This window comes from Sesamum indicum, linkage group LG16 (assembly GCF_000512975.1).
Source record: "Sesamum indicum cultivar Zhongzhi No. 13 linkage group LG16, S_indicum_v1.0, whole genome shotgun sequence".
Classification (NCBI taxonomy): domain Eukaryota; kingdom Viridiplantae; phylum Streptophyta; class Magnoliopsida; order Lamiales; family Pedaliaceae; genus Sesamum; species Sesamum indicum.
In genome coordinates, this window is record NC_026160.1 from 1,749,018 (window position 1) to 1,772,036 (window position 23,019).

The 23,019-nt window shown below is 32.7% G+C and overlaps 2 protein-coding genes across 2 annotated transcripts; both read right to left on the reverse strand.

Moving 5' to 3' along the window:
- Positions 707-9,064, reverse strand: LOC105178542 (protein THYLAKOID FORMATION1, chloroplastic). The gene is made up of 5 exons (XM_011102036.2): positions 8,715-9,064; positions 7,177-7,444; positions 6,623-6,839; positions 1,509-1,624; positions 707-1,140 (listed from the first exon to the last, which is right to left on the reverse strand). Exons 1-5 carry the CDS (start codon positions 8,908-8,910, stop codon positions 1,047-1,049), a joined length of 891 nt encoding a protein of 296 aa, XP_011100338.1. The 5' UTR covers positions 8,911-9,064; the 3' UTR covers positions 707-1,046.
- Positions 13,865-14,535, reverse strand: LOC105178543 (60S ribosomal protein L27a-3-like). Its single transcript, XM_011102037.2, has one exon. The coding sequence runs from the start codon at positions 14,470-14,472 to the stop codon at positions 14,032-14,034; it is 441 nt and encodes a 146-aa protein (XP_011100339.1). The 5' UTR covers positions 14,473-14,535; the 3' UTR covers positions 13,865-14,031.

Consider the following 23,019-nt stretch of genomic DNA (forward strand, 5'->3'; position numbering starts at 1 on the left):
CTTTCAACTTTCTCTACAAAAATTATTTTTTAAAAGTAGAAATTTTTACAAAAACTCCCTGACTGTCACAGACACGATATAACACAGACACGATCTCACGGCAACATAAAAAATATAGAAGAATTATGATATGGCACGACTAGATATAATATATATTTTTATTATATATTCTCAATTTCTCATAAAATTAAAATATAATATCAAGATAAAATATAAAATAAGTATATCTTACATTTATATTTTAAACCAAATATAATTTTAAAACCACACAATCAGTTTATCTTAAAAATATGCAATGAAAAATTTTTAATATTCAAATTAAGTAAATCATTATGACCATCTCCCAAATTTTTAGTAGTTTCTTCTCAAAACTTTTAGTTTGAAATGAGTGAGTTAATTCTTTTTATTTTTTAGTAAGATCAAAATTCTTTTAAAAAAAATAATCCAAACTTTTTAAAATTCAAAAAACAATCCAAAATGTGTAGGACATGCCACCAAACATGTCCCTGGCTTATCCAACACCGTGTCCTTGTTTTCCTTTTTCGTTTTTTTAATTTGGCATGTCCGAGCGTTATCGTGTCAACACGTATCCGATACTGTATTATGTAGAGAACATTTAAAGACATCTAGAAATGCAATGGGAAGTGAAAGCTGATTGAGCATCATCAACAAGAATGAAAAGAGTTGTACAGAACCTGCCTGCAAATTCAAACAAAAATTATGGTGTTAAAAGGAATGAAACAAATGTTACAAATGTCTTTGACTTGGAAATTTGGGAAACGCAATATAATTTTACTGGTCAGGAACTAACATAAAGCTTTACAACATAGTAGCATGAATATCAATATCAAAGTTGGTCTCTGTGCCTTGTTTGGAGGGCTTGTATTACAAGAAATTATCGAAGAAATATGCGACCTCTATTATATTATCTGCCTGCACACCGGATATACCAAGCTTACTCTTATAATAATTCATCATTGGGAGGCAGTACATCCCTATGATGATGCAGTACATCCCTCGGATCGTAAGGTAACAGAAAGGAAATGCTACCGTGCGGCGGATTGGTACTCTGCCAAGCACTTTGTGACAGCCTCGTTGGCTTTTTGAGATGCTGTCCTTTCTTCTACTTTCTTTTTCTCTCTGAAATTCAAAAGACAAAGAACAGTAAGTAACAATTTCCTAACAGATATTGATCTGAAGCATGACAAAATTTGGGAGAGAAAATGAAAACAAAGATACATGCCAGTAAGCTCTGTATATACTGTTTTATTGTAGCGAAAACAAATGAATATGTGAGAAGTAAAAGAACAATAGCACATCGAAGCTGAAGTTGTTTCTTGAGGGGCAAGGTAGGGAAATGTATTAATCAATTTTCTTGGCATCAGTGGTAAATCAGCCATTATCGTGCAAAGAAAAAATGTCAGTTCAATTGAAGTTTTAGCAAATCACGCGAGGTATCAGTCTCTTATAGCATTGTACAATGAGATGAAGCATTACGGTATTATCACCTGTCAACATATTCCTTTAACAGCTCTTTTGCTTGAACCAGCTTAGAAAGCAGATTGCGGTAGACATCAAGGTCCCGGTCAACACTTTTCTTATTTACATTTAGCGCAAGACAAAGCTGTCAAATCATTGGAGAACCATATCAACAGCAAACAAAGTACAAATTCTATTGGATACTGGGCACCAAGTGATAAGCAAATAAAAAAATACAGTACTTTGTCCATCTCTTCTCTATTATGAAATAAAGGGGCTTCTAATAAGAAAACATATACATTCGTGCAACATAAATATGGAATTTTGACTTGGAATAAGAGTAAACTATGTAATAGTAAACTACGTTATAAAAACTCAAAGGAAGTTCAACAGAAAAATAAAAGTGAAATAAGGTCATTTAATCATAACCCTGAGAAGTATACGACATAGTTGGGGGCTTTTGAAGAATCAGAGAAGCTTTTATCAATAGCAGAACTACCTTTTCCAAAAGGTGCAGCAATCATCTAATTACATGTCTAAGACGAAGAAAAAGAAGATAGATGAGATATGCAGAAGGTACTATTGCTAGGATTGCTTGTCAAATATTTCCATGTAATCTCCTCTCATGAAATATTTCTTCTTTGTATATATGATCATTAGATTTCTTCATAATGTCTCAAACACATCTTACTACTCCACAAAGTATATCACTTCAACCATGATCATTACATTTTATATTTTTCCTGACATCTTTAAACGTTCATCCCCTATCATATTATCACATTTTTTATCTCACAAAATTCTCTCAATCTCATCTAAACAACTCTCATCTCTCCTTTCCACATTAAGATGAGACGATGAAATGAGATCATCAGTGAGAAAATTACAACTAAAATTTCCTCTACTCTTTTAAGGTTGACATGCCACAGCCAAAATGGAGGTCAAGGAGACTTGATTCTGCCTTAATTCAGTATACTCAATCTGTTTAACGAACATCAATGAAATTCCCACCAACAAAAAGATAAGTTATGAAGAATCCTATAATGCAATGTCTTAACTACTCTTCCTGCATCTCCTTCTCGGAAAGGCAAAAAAGAAAAACAGTCCAAGAAGATTTGCGCTCCTGTTGCTGCTAAGAGATTTATAACTATGGTCATATGGTGATGCTAATAAAATTACAACATATCAAAGAAAGCATGCCCAATTGCAGGATGATTGAAAACCAATAATTGGAACAGACAATTTTTTCTTGTTTTTGAGTTGCGTGTAGCGAGAAGGGAAGTACAACACATCTTTCAGAGGGGAACTTTCTTCAGATTGGTTGGTTTTCTGATTAGTGTAACTCCTTTTTCTAGCAGATTTATAAAGTTGGTATGTGACTTTTATGGTGACATTTACACTTAAAGAATATTTTGAAATTTGGAGATCCTTCCTTCTAATATTCACGAGAAGTACATTATGCTATTGTTTTAGCCCGCCTAGTCAAGTTATGACCCAACCCTCGACTCAGTGAGCTTGATTCAGAATAATTACACCCAAAAGTTCATAAAACATATGGAGTTGATCAAATGGTTGGAAGATAATATGCAAATAAAAAATGGAGCTTTGTTCATGCTTCAAAACAATCAAATGACTAAAGGAAAAAAACGAAGGAGCATTTATTTATAAATGCTAATAATGTCCATAAACCATGAAGCACATTTCCCTAATCATAAACCCACACAAAGTAAACCAAAGGCTTATTTTCTTGTCAAGATGAGGGAACATGGATTGCATAATCCCCAATGTCATTTTTTCAAAGTTTTTTTCAAGACAGACATCTATATGCCTGCATCTCAGTTAAGCACCAAGTTCTTATGATGCATCAAAAATAAGAAAATCAACTTCCACATGCAAATCTAATCAAAATCATGGTTAAACAGAAAGAGCAAATCTCTAGAGCCCATATCCTTTCACCAGTTCATACTCAGCAGCTCTCCCATATATGGATGTAAAATTTATTAATGGGCTAATCCACCGGAATCCACATGCAAGCATGATTTCATCCTTAAAACTAGTGAAACAATGATGGTATGATTTCCAATTCCAGATATGCAGACATGTTTTTCTAAATTGGGACTAGCATAGCATTGGCAGCTGCTCCTCAAAGTACATAAAAAACAGTTTATAATGGAAAGGCAAGCTTGTGGACATTTTTACTTGATACACAAAGAAGCAATGTCATAGCTATTAGTTGCTTCTCATATTGTATGGCAAGCCTCCTGATTATAAAGTACAACCTGAGGCATTCTTTTCATCGTTCTTTTCATGTCCCAAGAACCACTGGCGACCACTAAGTGCACAAGCTATAATGTGTCCATGAATCAAGAATCGAAAGTACACGGCCTCTACAACAGCATTAATACTTTCTCAGGTCAAAACAGTATAACGTTTTGCTAGTATGTTCGGGGCCAAAGAGTGTTGGTTCCAAACTTAATAGTAAATCCATGTCTTAGAACACCTTTGTTATCATATGCCCTACGAGGGGAAAAAGCTATGAGAACCACCTAAAGAAAGATTTTGCATGTGTCAGCCACATATTGCACTTCACCTCCTTTAGCACTACCACGAAGACAAAAAATTCATCCTACATTTCATGCCAAATGCCTGTAGGTACTTGCCTCATCATTAAAAAGTTTTTGATTCATGCTCCATAATTTCCTAGGATAAAATAAGAATTATGAGCACAACAAAGATTGCTATTTCTGTTGGCTAATCCTCATGCTAAAATTAAAATTTTATACAGCTGTAAATCCAGTATTTCTTTCCCCTCAAAGAGCAAAAGGTGATTCGTTTATCTTTTGCAATATCTGTCACTTAGAGGCTGCAGGAGCTTCTCATTGTACAGCTGGCTGCAGCCCGGAGTACCCTGGGTCAAGTAGAATCCCTTAAAAGTCCAAAGTTTACCGCTCGCAGTGATCAAATCTACTGATGCAACAATATTGTGAAAATGAATGTGCTCTAAAACCATGTATTATTGTTAGCAAGCAGTTATAAATTACAACTAAGACACTCAATACTAAAATATTTACTAGAGAACAAGTCAACGTTCAGATACAAATAGTAGGACAAGAAGTTAATCTTGAAAATAGACACTGGAGCTTGTGTAGAAGCCTAGTTCTACTTAAGCTTTTACTAGAAAGTAGAAAGAATCACATTAAAAAAGAAAAGGAAAAATTAGAATAGAAACCAGCCACCAATTCTCAAAATTGTTAATCTTGTGCATGAGGTAATTTTGTTAGAAGCTACACCCCGGTCCAGACAAACAAAATGGAAAACCAAGCAGGGCATAGACTTGTGTTTCCAATCATTCAGAATGGTGGAGTCTATTGTGCTAAAAGTCTAACTTACAGGCTCCAGTACCACCCAATGGGCCAGAGTGTGATAACATGACAGGCCCATAGTTGTTAAAAGCGCACAGCGTGCCACAGCACAAAGGTGTCCTGGAGCCAAGGCACACGGCGCATGGCGTGGCGCGCGCATTTTTGAAGTAATATGCAAATTTGCATAAATAAATTATATATTCAGATATTAATATATCTTTTAACTTTAATATTAGACAAACAATTAAATATAAATACTAGAAATTATATTAATCATTATATCATAAAATAAATGTGTAAAACAACTAGTAAGGAATTTTCTCTTTTCTTTTGAATTTTTCTTTCACATAATTCTGTAACTTTTTTTAAAAAATTAAGTTAAAAAGTTTTAAAAACCCCAAATTTCTCTGTTCCTTCCTTTTAAATCTTTATTCCCTTTTCATTTTTTTTCTTTTCTCCTTGTGTGAAACCATAGTTCTCCTCATTCTCTGAAACCCTAGTTTTGCACCGCCGCCGAAGTCCCAGATCGGCGTTGCCGCCAGGAACCCTAGCGTGCCACCGCCTTCGCAAGCGTACCCTGCCCTGTAGCCGCCCTCTGCCACTACTGCGTCATTTCAACTGGGCAAAGCCAGTTTTATTCTGACGCTAACAGAAGGGGCGCCTCTGCGCCTTGCTGGAAGGCATGCCACCGCCATGGCAAAGCCCAGCACCATTTTCTGAAAAAGGTGCTGGGCTTGCGCCTCGTGCCCTTTGCGCCATGGCGCGCCATTAATAACTATGCGCAGGCCCAAGATGTGGGACCTACATGTCACAGTTGAAATGTTGTGCTAATGTTTCGGTGAAAGTTCAAAAAATTAGTCACATATAGCTAAAACTTGTAGCTTTTAGCACAATGGTAGCACCAAATCTTATACTTGGAAAGGCCTAAGCCCTAAGGTTGGCAAAATTCTTGGATGCTTCGAGCAAGTTGGTTAAGGCATAGCAAGACTTGTATACTGACAAAGTAGGATGTGATGATATGTTATATGGGCTGGCGATTTCAGCCTGTAGAGAGTGGAGGTTTCACATCAAGGGGGAGCACTGATATTGGTGGCCACGTGTGATGGGAGATTTTGTTAGTTACATGTACTTAACGAGGTCCAACAATGGGAGACCAACAGAGACATGAGCTTAAATTGCACTGCCTCCAATTTGTGTACAGATTTTCACACATTAGGCTTCATAAAAAGAATAAAGCACGCAATGGTGTATATTGGAGATTAAAAATTCAATATCTTTCTTGGTAACAACTTAAGAGTTGTGAATGAGGTTGTCATTCAATAGTATCTATCGTCTATGATGTAAAACTAAATTCTATTTGTTTACTTCTTCATACTTGATCTAGTTGTCTGGTCCAGATGCACACTTAAGTGGAAAAAGATATGCCAGTGCAATCCACATTTACAGGTTTCCAAGTTCAAGCTAACTTATCTATACACCACTACAAATCACTAGTGATAGCTGTGGCTGACAAAATCTCCTTTCAATTGCCACTCATTCGAATAGCTCATTCCTGAATTAAGTTGCTTTTTTCCGTATGTGAAGATAATTCACAAACTGTTCAAACTTATGGCTGGTTATTAAACTAAGGGCTTCACGGTATACGTCAAGCCTGCTTCAATATTATTCTCTTCATGTGGGAAACCCTGGCAATTAACTGATATAAAGTATGCTTTGCACAATCCTTGCAACTTTAAGGGATAGCATCAGAAATTTTCTGGACACTCCCACTTAATTTTTACCTTGTCTAAGATGGTTGGCTCAGTTGCATTTGATAACTCAAGCAGGCGGAAGAGACCAACAGCAAAGAACCTACTGTAGCTGAAACTTCCTTTGCTTCCTGCTCTTGTGGAAATGTCCTTTAGAATGCCTTCAACTTCGCCTTCTCTGGAAGCGAAATCTACTAAAGAACTGGCAGACTGGGAACGGGCCCATTCTTCCAACTTCTTTGCATCAGCCCTGAAGTACAAAGCAGCTAACCTTAATACGGCAAATTAGCAACTGAAATCAGAGAGAGCAAAAAGTGCTTTTCAACATTACTCGGAGTGTCAACATTTTAAGATAAACTGCATTTCACAGTTTTGACACATGAAAAAGCTAATATTATAAACATGGTTTAAAGTCAGTAGCTTCAAAGCTTTCTCTTAGATGTAAGTGTTTACACAGTTCACAATCAAAATTTGATTAGACGACCTATTTGAAGAAACGTACATAATTTTATCATATCCATCATGTAATAAAGTGCAAAAACACAAACATAGATATCAAATATTTGTTCAAGTTGTTTTATACGAGCCTGTATTGGGCAGGATCCTCATTTAGAGCCTCTATGTAAGCTTTGAAAATGGCCTCTCTATCCTCATCACTTGGGTACCCCTCCATGAGTTGATCGTAGACTGTAACAAAACCAAGTGCAAAGACAGGATCGTACTGATATGACCTCTTGTACCTCATCAAATGCTGCTGTACAATTAGCTCTTGTAATACCGTGTTGTATATACTTGGAATTGGTCTCTTATATGCCTTCAAGAAATTCGACTTTGTCTCAGACACTGTAGGTGGATCTGAAAGCAGCATCCATAAAATAATTTCATAAGCAGTAAACTAGAGAAGAAAAGCGCAAGTAAAATCAAAAGAAATTCACTTATAGGCTTACAGCAAAGAGATCAAAAGAAGCTGAATCAAAGAACTTATAAAATTCAAAGTCTCCCAAGTTGTTAGCCTGATTAAGGATTAACAGGAAAGCTCTATTCTTTAATTTACAGGTAATCTTGACCAATATCTGTAAAATTAACAAAGTTCATTCGGATATAACGTCTAAGGTAGAATTGCAGCATAGTCTTGGAAAAATATCATGTTGCAGCGTTTTACAGAACAACAAAATTCTGAGTATTGTAAAAGAAAATTCATACTTCCATGTGTTTTGGGTGACTAACAAAATTATCAAGGTATGATGAATTTATGCAGAATACTGACAAGTCAATTCAGCCAATACAAATATCAATGAAGCAAATAATTTACAGTAGATCAGCAGGCCATGTAAACCTATCTTTAAAGAGTAAGTAAACAATTAAGAAGTAAACTTAAAGCACTTTATTCATTTTATACTGTCTTTTCCTTTTGGTAAATGGAAGATTTGATTAAGTCAAAGAAGAATGTTGGACTCATTACATTGAAGAACACACTCTTCAGAACTATTCTATATCCAAAGGGAAGCCTTGACCAAAGAAGAAATCATAAGAATAACAGGAAAAAACCTAAATAGGGATAAGCAACAAAAGTTTGATTTGATGACTTTAACTTTATGGTTTTTTGAAGAGAAACAACATATATACGAGTTCCTGCACATCATATCATTTTTTTCTTTCCAAATAGAGTAGAACCACAACCCCAAAACTCAGCTTAAGGTAGCAACCAAGTAACCCGTACACTCATGAAATCAGTAGGCATTTATGTCTCGTACCATCTCCATCCACAATGATATCAATGCTCATTCAGGATGAGTTAAAGTGTTACTATCTGCGCAACTAATACAATTTCACTTATAACACTTGAAAAACACAAAATGAGTATGGTGTTTGTGCTGCTGGACAATCATTTGAACTATTTTATTCCGTTTAAATCAAAGACCATAAGCTTTATACTACCAAAGATGATTCCTAATTGTCGGAGCTTCCAGTTCAAAGTTTCACACTGCAACACGAAAGAATAAAATATCCAAAATCTTGAAAGCCAACTTTGACAAATGTAGCAAAACAATGAACACAAAATCACACCCACAAAACCGACCGAGATATATATATATGAGAGAGAGAGAGAGAGACTGATCCTTGCCTGTGGCAGTGGACATGCAATGAACTACCATACGAGAACTGGAGCTCCCGCTCCGAAAATTGCACGAATCATAGGGCAAGCGGAGCTTAAAAGCATAGAAATTGGACGCCAGATAAGTGCGAGTAGACGGAACTGAGACTTTCCTGTCGGTGGATTGAGTTATTGCAGCAAACGAGACTGAAGTCAGGGCCGCCATTGTTCAAACGGAATTCAATTCCCCTCTTCTCCTGGAAGACTTTTCGGGTTCAGAAAGTAAAATGGTTTTTCATTTCGGAAGAGAGAGAGAGCAAAAATGAAAAGAAAAATTGAGGAGTGGAGTGGATTTTTCAAAAGATTATCCGGCTAAGTTTTTTGCATTTCTTTTCTAGGATTTGAGATGTCAGAGAAGAACCAGTTAGTTTTTGGCACGTCGGCTGTTTTGATGCTGCCCCATTCACCCTCTCTTTTTCTAGTCCACAACTCCTCTCCCCACACAAAAATCAGATCTTAGTCCTGTTTGGCTATTCGTATATTTAGATTTGTGTTTTGAGTGTTTTGTTTTGTATTTTAAAAATAGAGATGAGTAAGTGTGTTTTGAAGATAGATAGTATGTTTGGATTTAATATTGAGATTTGGGAGACAAAAATTACTATTCATTGTCAAATCATATTTCTTTTATATATATTTTTATATATAAATATTGTATATTTAATGTTGTACTTTTTAAGACAAAAATAACTGTTTATTGTCGAATTATGTCTTTTTAATATTATATATATAAATGTATATATATATATTATAGAAAGTTGAAAAATAAAAAAATACAAAGATAAGGTGTAAAAACACAAAATCAAGCATTGAATGTGTTTTATCTTATTTTGGAAAATGTAAAAATATGAATCCAAACATTGCCTAGGATTTTGGTGTTCATTCCATAAGATTAAACTCAAAATGCACACTGGATTGAATTAGGCTAATTCAATTCAAGATCTAATTGAATTAATAAAATAAATAAATTAGTTTAGTCTAGGTTTATTTGGGATCGGATTAGTTTTTGACCGGTATCAGAAATTAATATTTGAAATCAACTCAGTTCAGTGATCCAAGATTATCTAGTCCTGGATTAAGTTTAGGCCGAGCTTGTTGGGTTTTTTTTTTCCTTAATAATACATGACATATAATTTTATTTTATTATTCTAAGCTGACTATTCTAATAGTGTTTTTATACTCTTGAAAACTGAAATTTTTATCTATATTGTTCCACTTTTAAAATTTTTAGCACTTTAATTCATTAATATTCTTTGTTTTTTTTAAAAAAATTTATTTTAAATTCTTTTTGAATTTTTTATTATTTAAGTTTATTATTGTAAACTTGTTAGTCAAAATTATTATTTAAGTTCATTATATATTCTTAACTATTTTTTTCTATATATAACTTTTCATGTGATTTAATTTATTAATTATTTACTTAATAAGATAATTATAAATTTAAATAATTATTTATAAGAAGACCTCAATATCATAAAAATAATAATAATAAAACAAACACGTCCAATTCTGATCCAGTCTTAGTATAGCCTGGTCCAGGCCTTAACCGGGCTAGTTCATGTGTTGGGCCTAGGTTTAAAATTGGACCCAATTGGGGAACACTTAAAGGCTTAAGACTGTTACAAGATCGATCATAAATAGTAATAGGTTGATCATAGACCTAATTTTTTCGGACTAGTCCGTACCGATCCTGAGCCAATCTGATCCACTGAATACCTTAAGATTGAACTATGCGAATTGAATTGAAAATTCATTACACTGAAATTTGGTACATGAAAATCTTATACCGAATGTTGGTTCTTAGTTAGGTGGTCCAATTTCGATAAAAATCTAAAAGGGATAATTACACTCCCCTCTCCTGAGATTTAGTATAATTTAACATAAATTTTCTGTGGTTTGAAAAATTATATCTATCACTCCTGAGGTTTGCTTCCATCTAACAAATAGATATTTTCATTAGTCAAAATTCACTGAATTCGCTAATATTAACAAAAAAAATTGAATGAAAATTGATATTTACCCTCGATTGACTCATTACTCATTTATAGCAGGCCAAATAATTTTTTCTGACTGAACTATCCTTATAACGGTAAAAATATATCTTCTTGCATGTATTAATACCTGAAAATGTATGAGGGTAATTTGATCATTAAAAGATTTATTTGATCCGAAATAAATTAGTAATAAACTAATTAGGGATAAATGTAGTTATTTTTTTAATTTTTTTGTTAATATAAGAAAATTATTCAGTGAATTTTGACTAATAGATGGACTTATTTGTTAGACTGAAGCAGGCCTCATGTGTGTTAGATATAATTTTCCAAACTACAGGGCGTCTACATATAATGACACCGAACCTCATAGAAAGGGAGTGTAATTATCCCAATCTAAAATTTTAATGAAAAAATATAATCACAATTTTTATTTATTTATTACATTTTAATAAATAATATATAAATGTGTATAAAAATTATATATAAAAATAATTTTAATTACCTTATAAGTTTAATGCAATTTAATTACCTCACTATAATATTGCAAATGGGCAATTTATTCGCCTGTATTTTTCAAAATGAAGCAATTTAATTACCTCCTTAGATAGTCATTATGAGGTATTTACATTTTTGGTCATTTTTTGTCAAAATTTACCCTCAAACCCATCTCACCAAATCTCTCTTTCAACACAACAAAACTCATTCCTTCATCAAATTCAACCAAAACTACCATTAAGGAAGCAATGAAGCATGAAAATTCAAGAAGTGCATATGCTTTTACGAAAGGAAAACAGTAGGGAAAATCCATAATCAAGATATAACCAGCACGAACTTTGTTTTCATTTTTACAACAAAGTGTGTAATTTTATATAGGCAAAATTACATATTTTGTAACTTTATGTTGTTAGCATTTTTTGTTCTATAGCATACTTTATTTATATATTTAGTTCTTTTTTTAATAAATTTAATTATTAACATCTTACATTTGGTCATTTTTTGACAAATTTAATCATATGTTCCAATTTTGGTAGTAATGACCTATAGTTATAGGATCATATACAATGTGAAAGGGATCAAAATTATCAATACAGAATTAAATTTGTAAAAAAAAGATTAAATGTGAGATATTTAAGACTAAATTCGGCAAACAATGACTAAATATGTTACATGACTAAAGGTGCTAACGACTTAAAATTACAGGACCGAAAATGTGATTTTGCCTTTTATATGTTTTGGGAGCCATATGTAGAGGTGGCAGACGAGTCGAGCCGACTCGCAAACTTCACGAGCCAACTCAATTTTGAACTCGACTCGAGCTCGAGTTCAATTCCCTCTGTTCATCATTCACGAGCTTTTTCTATTTTTTTATTTTTAAAATTTTTATATATTTAATTTCATATTTAATACTTTATTAATTTTATACTAAAAAATGACCATATATTATAATTATTAATCAATATCATATATTTTATTTTGAATAATAATAAATTATGATATTTTTATTTATACATTAAATCTTTATAATACAAAAACAAATTTAATCAATTATGGACAACTACTATTTTTATTTTGTATGTTGAACCCAATAATAACAGTCAACAACTCATATTAACTCAATAATCCACTCAAGACTCACGTAAGATTTAATTAAATTTAAGCAGCACAACCAACTTAAAATTAATTAAGCTAGTTAGAACCCATCGACCCGAAAGCATTCTCACCCCTATTTTCTTTTAATACACAAATTCGAATACAAAACCTACCAAAGATAAATTTTAAGCCAAACACTTGAACTTGTCCCTGGAGACACTGCTACCCCTACTGAAATAAGGTGAAGCTGATGCTTTGTCCTGTTCATTGTTGCAATCACAAAACATTCTTAATAATGTTCTTACCCAAGTCATTTACATATGTGATCACAACAGATAACATAGATTGTACGTAACCAGTACCCAATACTATATATTCCAACAGATGGAGCACTCAGGGTTGTGGTGTTCAACCAAAGGTTCGAAAAGAAACTACCAAATCAAAGTTTCAAATGTTAGCATGCAATCATGGGAGGATAACTACAAAATCATAGTTTCAGATGCTAGTGTGCAATCCTGAGGATCCTCCCGGGGTATCGGTTTAACAATAGATCAAATCGCAGTAAGAAGAACGATAGCGAAGGGACCATAATGAAAAAGGTGAATTGCTAAAACAGATAAAATACTAGGATATCCAAGTAAATCTGAAACTTTATTCCCAATATTGGTGGTTATGTGGAACAAGGGTGCACTAACGAGGTAAGGTGAGCAAGCCTCAGAATAGCTGGTAAAATAGATGCCAGTTATTTGGTTGATGAAGGCACAAGGGAAGGGTGCAATTTATCAGAGCTCTATACATTGCTACAGAATAGCCCACGACAGATTGTATAATGCCAATTTTATGCCAGGGATACACTTCAATTCATCACCATCATTACATATTGACTCACAAGCTTCAATTTGGTACTCGCAACAAACACGTGCAAATTCAAAACTAACGAACCCATGGTTCGTACACATTTTTTTGTACACAAAGCTTCAACTATCCAAATCACAATTACAGAGCCAGAGTCAATTAAACACACAACATAACAGCACATCATAGCATCAAGCATAACACCGGCAAGGCTGCAAAATTAAGTAGCGATTAATGAAATGATACCATTAATAACACATTCACATCATGCTTCCACATGCTAATCACAGCTTTCCTTAGGTATAAGAACATATACCAGTATCCAAACCACAACTTGAATAGCGACAAAAGTTTCATGCAATAAAGAATATATACAATAGAAATATAAGCATAAAGATTCAATCAAGAACCTAACAGCAGCCCAGAACAACAAAAAGAATTCCTGAGTTAAACAGAAGTATCTTGGAAAAAGAAAAAAAATCACCCATTGTTCCCACAACACATTCTAAGAATGTATCCTGACATAACAGTGAGATGGTTATGCAAGAAGCCCAGATATACAATTTTTTGAAACAAATCTAACCTTTTGCATAAAAGCTACACGAAGTAAAATTATCAGCAGCTTGCATCACATTTAATTTCACAGCATCATAAATCAAATGCCTATTTGTGAAATCAACAAAATCGCTGCAAACGCAAATCCAATTGGATATAATCAGAACACAATCTCTTTAATTTGGAACATTTATAAAAATATATCAAGATTTCCCGGATAAAAAGTCCCTCCAGCAATAATAAAGTCAACATCGTAACACAAATCAGTAATTAAACAAAAAAGCACAGAAACCTAATCAGGCAGTGAGCACAACAGCGCCACCAGCCTCCTTAATCTTCTTCTCTGCGTTCTTCGATACGAGCTTCGCCTTCACCACAACGGGGTGGTCGGATGGAAGCGACCCCTTACCAAGAACCTTAAAGTAACCGAACTGCGTTACATCAATCAACGGCGCGTTGTCCTTCGACGCCTTCTCCTTCACTTCCTGCGGTACCATCGACCAGAGCTTGTCGATGTTGACCGTGGGGCAGAAGAACTTGTTGCGGAGCTTGTGGAAGTAGCGCATACCAACTTTCCCAAAGTATCCAGGGTGGTACTTATCGAAAAGGATGCGGTGGTGGTGCATGCCTCCGGCATTACCACGACCACCGGGATGCTTGCGATGTTTACCAATACGGCCGTGACCGGCGCTCACGTGGCCACGCTTCTTGCGGTTCTTCTTGAATCGAGTCGTCATTGTGGCGCTTGAAAATAGGATGGAACGAGCTGCGGTAGAAGAGGAGCGGCAAAGAAATGAAGGCTAGGGTTTGATGAGCTTATATATAGAATCGAGTGTGGGTGAGGGTTTCCCAAGGGGGTCTTGCGTTACGTTATTACCCCTGTTTGCTGTGGGGAATTACGAACATTAACCACTATTCAGTGTACTAATTTTCAGGGGTGATAAAAAAATAAATAAAAATTGCTCAAAATCGTCCGAATTAAATTGAATCGAACCATTATTTATAATTTATTTTTTACTATAATTTTAAATTTAAAAGAAACCACATAGCACTATTGATTTACTTGTAATATTTAAAGTTTAAAAAAAATCGCCAACAATCAAATTATCGCATATTAATTTAGTCTTTATTAGATGTTTTATAGTTGGATTATTATATATATTTTATACTTTAATTTACTTAAAGTTGTAAAGAATGTTGGCGGTCTTAATGGACCCGTCTTAAGTTCATTCATGAATTGGGCCTTTTTACATTTATTTTACAAGAAAAAATAAATCATCGTCTCTAATTATACTCACTAGATCAACAGTTGAGGAGTACATTAGCGGGAGAAAAAACGTTCTAATTGTTAGTAATGCTAAAAACGATAAAGAAAAATAAAGAGACACACAGACCTCAAAATCCAATAGAAATATTTTAATCTCACTAAATTTTTTTGAAAAATATTCTAGATTAAATTTAAGTTTTGGACACTCCAAAATGATTTAATCCCCATAGAAACATTTTCCATCACTTTTGGAAATTCAATATTTTTCAAAATAAATCAAGCATTTTAATCCCACTCAATACTCAATAAATTTCGAAAAACATCCAAGGGTTTCCAAAACAAATATTTGAACATTTCAAGTAATATATTTTATTAGGAAATATTTTTCAAACTTTAACTAGACTTAAATTTATAGGGAAAATCATATTTAACCATTTAAAGCAAAAATGAGTCTAATTAAATTAAATATTAAAAAAAATAGCATTTTCAGGCATAAAACAACGGTCACGTCGCTCAAACCATTCCAGCACAGCTGTAGTCGCTCGAGAGAGGACAACGTAGTTGGCAATGCCAAGCGTGCAACTGCACAAGCAGTCCATGGGTTGGTGCCTAGTGTTTGCCGCGAGCACATTGCATGCTGTTGTGTGCAAGCCGCATGGCCAACGCAGGTAGGCGCCCCTGCCTGCGTGCATGCCCGCCCTGCACGCCCTGATGATTGTGCATGTTTTGTATCGTTTTCCATCTTTTCGTTTCAGAACTTTTCTAAACCTTTTCTTTTTTTTTTTGTAAACATTGAATATTTTTCATGATATTTTCATATTTAATCATTTGCAACACAAAAAAAAGCTCTTCGAAATTAAATCACATCTACACATGCTTAAGCACATAAAATCATGCATAAACTTTATGTAAAATATGCCAAATATTGACCATGATATCACATACAATCCTATATGTTCTAATCACGTTTCAACACATAGAATCTAGCCTTTACTGCTGAATCGGACTCTAATACCACAAAAAGAATCAATATAATCCAGGAGATCGTATACACAACAAAAATTAAAATTAAAAACATGAAAAATAAAAGGCATGTAGGGATCACATCCCTTTTTTTAGGTGTTCAACACTACTTAATACATAAATAAACATACATGGCTAGATTAGAAAAACTACAAGATGTTGGAAACATAAATTTCAGTTTACCTCGTTAGTTCGTCTTCTACTGTTACAAACTTTATTTTGTTTTCTTTAAACTTCCCCACAGGGGCTAACACAAATCCCCTCTACTTTGTTCACACCACAACATTATTGTCGCACATATAATCTTACTAGAAACCAACGTAAATAAAAAGAAGAAAACTAAATAACACATACTATTAATTAATATAATTAATTAATTTCTTTTGTTCTCAACTCGCAAATCTTGCAAATAAAACCTATAGAGAGTGGACAACCGTAGCAGCTGGGAGCAAGAGATGACAGATTTTCCTTACATCACATACAGTTCACTAACATACACACTTCCATGCATACCCCACACTACAAGCACTCAAGTATCACACTAAGCAAACATGTGTGTATCATGGTACAAGTGGCCTAGTGGTTGGTCTAGAAAAACCACCCATTTGGTCCTCTCTGTTGTTACATGGGCTAGGAAGTTTCAACTTTCCTTAACCTCTTTTAAATGGGCTTGTCGGATTTGAATTAAATTTAAACGTGGGTTGGATTAATTTTAATTTAATATTTTGATTATTTTAAACCCAATCAAATTTATTTCGGCCTTCAAATTAATCTCAGTAGTTTTAAGGCTTGAACCCATATTTATTTAATCAAGTTAACAAATCAAGTCTGAAGTGATTAATTAATCTCATTAATTAATTAATTCTAGACTAGATAAATTAATCTCATTTAGGGACAAGGTCCAATGGCCCGTTACAATTTTTAAAATTTGTTCCAAATGATTAACTTGACCATTACAAAAGCCGTTACTATAAAATAATCTTTTTGTAGTATACAAATATAAGATTTGACAATCATTTAAACTTACTCTAAATAATTTCAACACTTTCTCGACCCGATTTAAATTTTAAATAAAGCGTTTTAATATAGATCATCATTATTCAATATCTTATTCGTAGCACTAGAATTTACATTGGAGAAATATCATAATTAAATTCATTATTACATACCATGGAAACACAATATTTGGTGTATTATTGCAACTTATTGTCCTAATGCTCGTGACTTCCATAGGATGCTTAGAAAAAGTTCTGCACTAAATTTCGGAGTATTAACTGCATCCAGAAATGACATTTATTATCGTCAAGGGTTCTCAAAATCTAATATGGGGAAAAACTTTATTACGACAATTTGAATTTATTTTCTTTTTCTTTTAGACATTCTGAATTGTCATGATTTTGGCACTTCCGATGCATGCATAGTGTGATTCTTTTTGTCCTTATCTTTTCTCTTTGTGGAAAATTACTCATCCAGTTGTCTATAAAGCAATATTCATACTCAAACAGAGAACGTTAATGCTCTACTCCAGGTAATTCACCAGCCATAACAACTCGTTTTAAGCCCCCTCCATCAAATTTTAATCCGTCGTCTTCAATTTCTCCGTCCATTACATCAACTTCTTTGCATATGTTCTCCCTATTCATTCTCTCCATCGGACTCTTTTTTACCATCTCATCGTGTCTTCTCTCGTTTTACTTTTGTTTTTCACTCTCGTCTATTTACCTTCTAGAAGCCACTTATTAATCATACCATTTTTTAATAGAAACCTAGGAGTTTATTCAATAGAACATGCCTCAATCATTGATAAATTGAAGGAAGTGCCTTTGTGGATCTCAGCCGTGAATTTTAAGGTTACAAGAAACTTTATCATCTTTGGTAAATTGAAGGAAGTGCCTTTGTGGATCTCAGCGGTGAATTTTAAGGTTAGAGAAACTTTTTCATCTCTTTAAAGTAAGTTTGTCTAGTTGCTACAATTTATTTCTTTTTGGTTAAATGCTTTTATCCAAAGATGCACACTCCACTCTTATGTTGTGTTTGACAGTGGAAAACTTGCATTAAAAATGCTAAGATTTCTATATCAGAAATATACTTTAGATATGTATTTTTTATTGCCTTTTGAAGGAAAAAAAATATCAATAAATACAAGTTTTTGCAAAATTTTTATGAGATTAACACAAGAATTGTTAATCCCCTTTTTAAAATGTATACATGGTAGGGATTATTTTTATTTTTCATTGATTCTTCTACTGCATCAAGTGCTATAAAAATGCACGCCACTTAAATAATATCTTATCATGCTCTTAAACAACTGAAACATAATTCATTGTGCTATAGATAAAAAGGCGAAAGAAAATATGCTTCCCGACATGAACTCAACTGCATCTGGAGGTGATGAATCACAGAGGAACAGAGATGATGGAATTAACAATAAATCTAGTAGAGAAGATCTAGATAACAATTCCATCAACAATCAAGAGTTGAAGAGAAAACGCTACCATCGCCACACTCCAGAACAAATTCAAGAAATGGAAGCGTAAGTTTCTAATAAATTGAAAGTTTCATAAAAGAACGAATTTTAAGATAAATATAAATCTTGTTTAAAATCTCTAAGAAAGCAATTATATTGATAGAAATAAACACAATTTCTAGTTTGAGGAAACAAGAACATTTATGTTTGTTCTTTATGGTCATCTTTTAATCAATGCAATATTACATTTGTAATTGTACTATATTCTTCTTCCTTAATTTTTTGTGATCCTATATTGTAATCTTTTCACCACGTTGGGTATGATGTATTGGAAATTGGTGAGATTTATTTAATACTATGAATTCCACTATCGTCGACTAAGTATAATGTAATTAAAATTCCGCACCAAAATTTTTTGCCAATACTATCCTCATAACCATGTTCAAGTCATGATTTATTTATTGAAATTATCTTTTGGAATGATAACATAATTTCCATTTATTGTAGGTTTTTCAAGCAGCACCCACATCCCAATAACAACCAAAGAAAAGAGCTCAGCAATAAACTGGGGCTAGAACCATTGCAAGTCAAATTTTGGTTCCAAAACAAGAGAACCCAGTTGAAGGTAAGAAAGGCATTTGCATTCATATTAAACAAATTTTATATACTATAAATATTTCCTCAAAAAAATTAAGACAGCCTCTTGAAGTTTTTTGAAGAGAAGTAATAGGATACTAAGTACTTGGCTAATGGTTTTCGGTCTTGAATGTATAAGTATTCAAAATAAACTTTTCATGTAATTATTTATTTACAGACATGGAATGAGCACCATAAGAACTCATATTTTCGTACTGAGAACAACGAACTTCGAACTGAAAATATGAGGTGCAGAGAAGCCCTTAGCAATGCACGCTGTCGTGCATGTGGTTGTGCCATTGCTCTTGCTGGAAAATCTTCTAATGAGCACTGTTTAAGAGTTGAGAATGCTCAACTGAGAGAACAGGTAAATCCGTGAAGAGATCGTATTTAGTTATATTGCAAAAAGTTTTCTCTTAAACTGATCTTGCCTTCAATTTTATGCATTAACAAAGAAGTATCATGTGCAATGTACATATATTTTGTTGTAAATATATGACTTACAATTAGCTATAGAAAATATTAAATTCATAATGTTATATATTTTTCTATGATCAAATCAGTACTACATACAATTATATTTTCAAATAAATTGATAATTATTGTTTTAATTTATGAGGAAGCCATTTAATTTTATTATTTCTTATATATGCCTATTTGGTTTCTCTAAATTTTGCTTTATTTTTGTTATATTATCTATATGCATGTTATATCTTTTCTTTTTATAAATATTTTTTTTTATCCAGATTGAATACCTAGCGGCAATTCTAGCGAAATTCGTTGGCAAGCCCTTGGCGGATGATGCTGTTACTCCCTCTTCTACTGCTTCACCTACAGTTGATACTGAAGCTGTTCGAAAATTAAAGGGAAAGCAAAAGATTGAGGAATAAATTTGTGGAGCTTCAAAATAAGTAAAATGCACTTGTGCAAATATAATTTTTCTCATCAATTATTTCATATCAAGATTTCGTTAAAGAATTTTGTTTGCAATGTTGAAGGATGTGTTATTCCTACCATATTTTCAAATGAAATTTATTGTTTTGGCAAATGATATTATTGACTCTTGATTGGGAATAAAAGAAACTATCACTTAGAGGTGTCTATCATTTGACTAGCATTTGATGATAGTCATCATACTGAATTGCCTTCTGAATCTTGTTAGCATTTAAGTGAGTTGACAATATATATATATATATATATGCAAATAAAAATCATTAAAATTTTTACTTTTACCTTTCCAATCTTGCATATAGATAATATTTTAATTTCAAAGGATTATTACCAAGAAATTTTCGTTTATATTAAAATATTTAGTTCTATTTTCTTTATGTCAATGTGTGACTCTCCTAAAGGATGATTATATCTGTCTCCTTTTGACTAGTGCAAGTACTTTAATTATTTACCGATCCGTGATAAATTAGAAAATAAAATATGGTTTGTAGGAGCATGTGTTGTGTTTGTGTGTGTGTGAGCGATGGTTAATAGTGCGGGAGAAATTCGGTAGATTAAATGATTTCTCAATTTACTAGTTACTCACACTTTCATGTTCATACACGATTAATGTTAAAATACTAGTCATAATTATCTTATTATTTTAAAATACTAATCAAATGCTCGCATGTTGCACGTGAGGAGTAAATCTCGTGAAAAAAAGAAAACTCAATAAATTATTTAATATTCTATCTATACAATAAAAGATTATAAAAATAACAACTAAAAGTAAATAAATTCAGTACCTAATTTTTTGAGTTGGTTTTGATTGTAACATTAATCTATTTTTTATAACATCTACTTACTGAAAAATATTTAGGCTTCTTTAAATTTTCAACATAATCTTTTTTTTTCCTTGTTCAGTCTTAGAACAAGTTGAGTATATAATTGATTTATTGCATATGCACAACTACACAAAAATATACTTTATGGTAGAGATAGGCATAGGGTTGCCTGCATATTTTTACTCTTTGTTCTTTCCTATTTTTCTTTAATTATTGTAAAAGAAATTTCTACAAAATGAGGTCCCTTGAATAATTCTAATTATACCATATTCTATTGTAAGGATGGTTTTAGTAAGTATATTACATGTAGAAAACTGAATACAAAAAGTAATTACTGCATATTTTTACTCTTTGTTTTTTCCTATTTTTTTTTAATTGTTGTAAAAGAAATTTCTACAAAATGAGGTCCCTTGAATAATTCTAATTATACCATATTCTATTGTAAGGATGGTTTTAGTAAGTATATTACATGTAGAAAACTGAATACAAAAAGTAATTAATAGAAGTGATATATATATAACATATTAAAAAATTAATAATAGTAACTTACATAAATATCATTTACAATAATATAATTATTACGGCGACATTAAAAATTCATTGAATATAATACTTTTATAATATAAAATATAAGACAGAGATAGAGTTAATATTTTTAATATTTTTAACTATTTCATATTCATATTATGTTTTGCCGAACATAATGTTATTTTCACACAAACAAGGAGGATCAATACTTCTGTATTTGTATGAATGAGTTTTTGAGAAAGCATGAGAAAGGAGTTTCTTAATTGTATATATGATTTAGTGTAATTGTAGTGTCTTTGTAACTTTATGGCTTGATTTTTATGATTTTGTCAATTATTTTCTGTATTTTCGACGTTTCTAAAATATGAGAGCTCGAGTTTTTGCATTGCTTGTAGTTATTTCTGCAGCTTGTAAATCATCTCCCACAGACAAAAAGTACCAATTCGAGCTACAACTATGAAATACGCCCAAAAACTGGGCAAATACATTTTCAATGCTGGCCGTTGTGGCACGTTATCCCTGCGTGCATATTATAAGTTATTATTTATGCTTTAAAATATATTATAAATAAGAATAAGATATATAAATCAATATATCATATTTAAAAATAAATAAATAAACCTAAACTAATTTAGAGATATTGACACAAAAATATTTGGTGTGAGTGAGTTTTCATATTACTATAGATAGATAGTATAGATAATATAAATAAGAAGAATTTGAGTAAGAGTGGTTGAAAATATATAAGGACAATTTTGGTAATTTATAAAATTACTGTTACGATTTAAGTAACCACTATTTATAAATAAAAATAGATTTTTTTTGGGATAATTACACTTCCCTCCCTTGAGGTTTGGTATAATTACACGTTGGCCCATATAGTTTGGGAAATTACATCTAATACCCCTTAAATTTGGTTCTGTCTGACAAATAAGTCCATCAATTAGACAAAATCCACTGAATTTGTTGATATTAACAAAAAAAAAGAGAAAAAATCTATATTAAACCCCCATTATTGACAAATTCGATGAATTTTGACTAACAGAGGGACTGATCTGTTAGACAGACCTCAAAGGTGTTAAATATAATTTTTCAAACCACATGAGGTTTAATATAATTATACCAAACCTTAGGGGAGGAGAGTGTAATTATCCTATTTTTTTTTTATATAGTATAGATAGATATAGACACCAACTACCAATGCAAGGGGGAAAAAGATGAGCGATTTCACTCCCCAAATGGCCTAACTTGCGGCTAACGTGGGACTTCCATGAAAATGGAGCAGACAGACTATTAGAAATACCAATTAGGAATGGCAATTTAACCCGAACCCACAAAAATCCATAGGGGCGATTCGGGTTTGAAAAATGAGATTCAGGGCAAGTCTTGGGACTTAAGTTTTAAGACCCGCCCGAGTGTGGGACAAGTCTCAAGTCCATGGAGATCCGCCCCGATACATAATTAATCTATTTTTTTTCAAATTTTATATGTAAGTATGTAATTTATTTAATATTTGCCCTAATCCCTTCCCTTCCCAACCGCCCCCAAACACTCTACTTTCACAATCTCATTCTCTCTCTCAAATCTC